This window comes from Trichechus manatus, unplaced genomic scaffold, assembly GCF_000243295.1.
Source record: "Trichechus manatus latirostris isolate Lorelei unplaced genomic scaffold, TriManLat1.0 scaffold00015, whole genome shotgun sequence".
NCBI classification, from domain to species: Eukaryota; Metazoa; Chordata; class Mammalia; order Sirenia; family Trichechidae; genus Trichechus; species Trichechus manatus.
In genome coordinates this window covers 175,007-176,951 of record NW_004443951.1, presented here as the reverse complement: position 1 = coordinate 176,951, position 1,945 = coordinate 175,007, and the positions used below count along the sequence as shown (strand labels likewise).

The 1,945-nt window shown below is 38.8% G+C and overlaps 1 protein-coding gene across 1 annotated transcript in view; it reads right to left on the bottom strand.

The window, feature by feature from the left end:
* USP24 (ubiquitin specific peptidase 24) overlaps positions 1-1,945 on the bottom strand; it is a 145,041-nt gene that overhangs the window by 65,531 nt on the left and 77,565 nt on the right. The window contains exons 25-26 of the mRNA XM_023727032.1: positions 737-803; positions 496-606 (exon numbers count right to left, since the gene is read on the bottom strand). Coding sequence (XP_023582800.1) covers positions 496-606; positions 737-803 — 178 coding nt within the window. The remainder of the gene's footprint in view (positions 1-495; positions 607-736; positions 804-1,945) is intronic.

Below are 1,945 nucleotides of genomic sequence, written 5' to 3'. Positions count from 1 at the left end.
TGCCGAGGAGAAGAAGCTCCACAAAGACGAGAACCTTTCTCCAGAGGTGACAGAGAGAAAGCCTTCTCCTAGAGCTGGCACCCTGAATTTGGGCTTTTAGCCTCCTAAACTATGCAAAAATAAATTTCTGTTTGTGAAAGCCACCCACTTGTATTTCTGTTATAGCAGTACTAGATAAGTAAGACAGTTGCCACTGAGTCAATTCCGACTCATGGCGATCCCATGTCTGCAGAGCAGAACTGCTTCACAGGGTTTTTAAGTCTGTGTCTTTTGGAAGCAGACTGCCAGGCCTGTCTTCTGAAGTGCCTCTGGGAGGGTTATATACTTACATATATATCTGCTTGTATCTCTTTTCATTTCTTTTAAGTTTTTATTCTAAATTTGTATACCAAACAGTTTTAGAATAGCCATTCATGTGACTATCACAATCAACACTGTTCTTATGAAAATAACAAGACAAAATGAAAATGGCTACAGAGCTTAAAGTAAACCTACCTCTACGGTGAAGGTATCTTTGGTAGACTCATAGGTAACATTAAGAGTTAAAAGATGTCCATGAAATGAGGCACCATGAGGTAGAATAGTTCGTGGAACAGAGTAAAAATCCTTGAAGCAGATATAATAAATCAAACAAGTCAGATACAGTGCCACTGGTAAACATCATAAAAATACACATCTAACACATTTACTGTAGTAATATACTGAATGAACCTGCTTTAAAAGAAGAGAAGCTTACCTCTATAGTGATCACATAGCGTTCTGCCAGAAGCAGCAATCTCTCAATTATTACAAGTTTAGTGGATCTATGGATTTAAAAGAAAAAAAAATTTTTTTTTAAAAACATATTTGAGATGAATTGCTGAATTAAGCTCAATTCCAATCTGATTAACCAAAGCCACAACCACAGTTAGCACTCACTGGTCAAAGACTGAAATTTGCAGACTAAACTTCTCTTTCCCCCAGTAGGGAGGTGGTGAAGCCAAGTCACAGCTGTAGTGCACAGGTGGGATAAGGAAGGCAAAGCCTGCCCCTCCCCACATTTCCTTTCCTTCCTTCCTTCCTTCTTTTTTAAACAGTTGTTCCACAGATTGAGGATCTGAGTCTCTAGGCCTGTTTGTTCATCGACTCACCAAGAATGAACATATAGTGAGTCTGACTCTCATATAATGTTATAGCTAAAATATGCTGCGGAGTTCTGTAAACACATGGAATGTGACAAAGTTCTGAGCTGCCTGAAAATGAGAGGACAAATGCAAACCAGTAGGCATACCACAAGTAAGGAGTGCTGTTTGTTTTCATTACCCTAAGGGTGAAGGTGAAGGGAAGGACAAACAATTGTTCATCTGGCTTAAGTGACTATTCCATATAGTTAAAATATATGACAATTTGTTATCCCAAGGGTATTCAAAGTACTTAAGAAACCAGCACACACTGGGAGATGCAACCATCTCTAGAACAAGAAACAAACAGCAGTGGAGTGCTAAGCTGCAACAGGCTCTGAAAATGAGACCCAGGGTCTCTTTTGGTTGAAGACTTATGGAACTTACTTATCCATTTTGAAATAACAGGATTCCAATATTCAGCAGTTTATGGAGTTGCAGCTCCACACTTTATTTCCAAAACTGAAAACAGGTACTACCATTTTCTAGCAATTGGTCTGGTATGCTGATTAGGAGTATTGGAAATTTTACTTTAAAAAGAGTTGGTTAAACACAGAGTTCTGTCAAATACATTTAACAGAGTTCTAAATTCTTCCAGTCTACTGGCAGGAACTAGAAGCTACAATTCAGATTAGAAAATCTTCAGACTATCTAAGTGCTATAGGTAAATGAGTGCACTGATGAGTGAACTGTTTTAATTTTGCCTCAACAGTGAATTAAGTCACAGACAGCACTGCAAAGTACTGTACTGGAGAGAGAGTGACCCCTAGCCCCCTCCTCCAAAA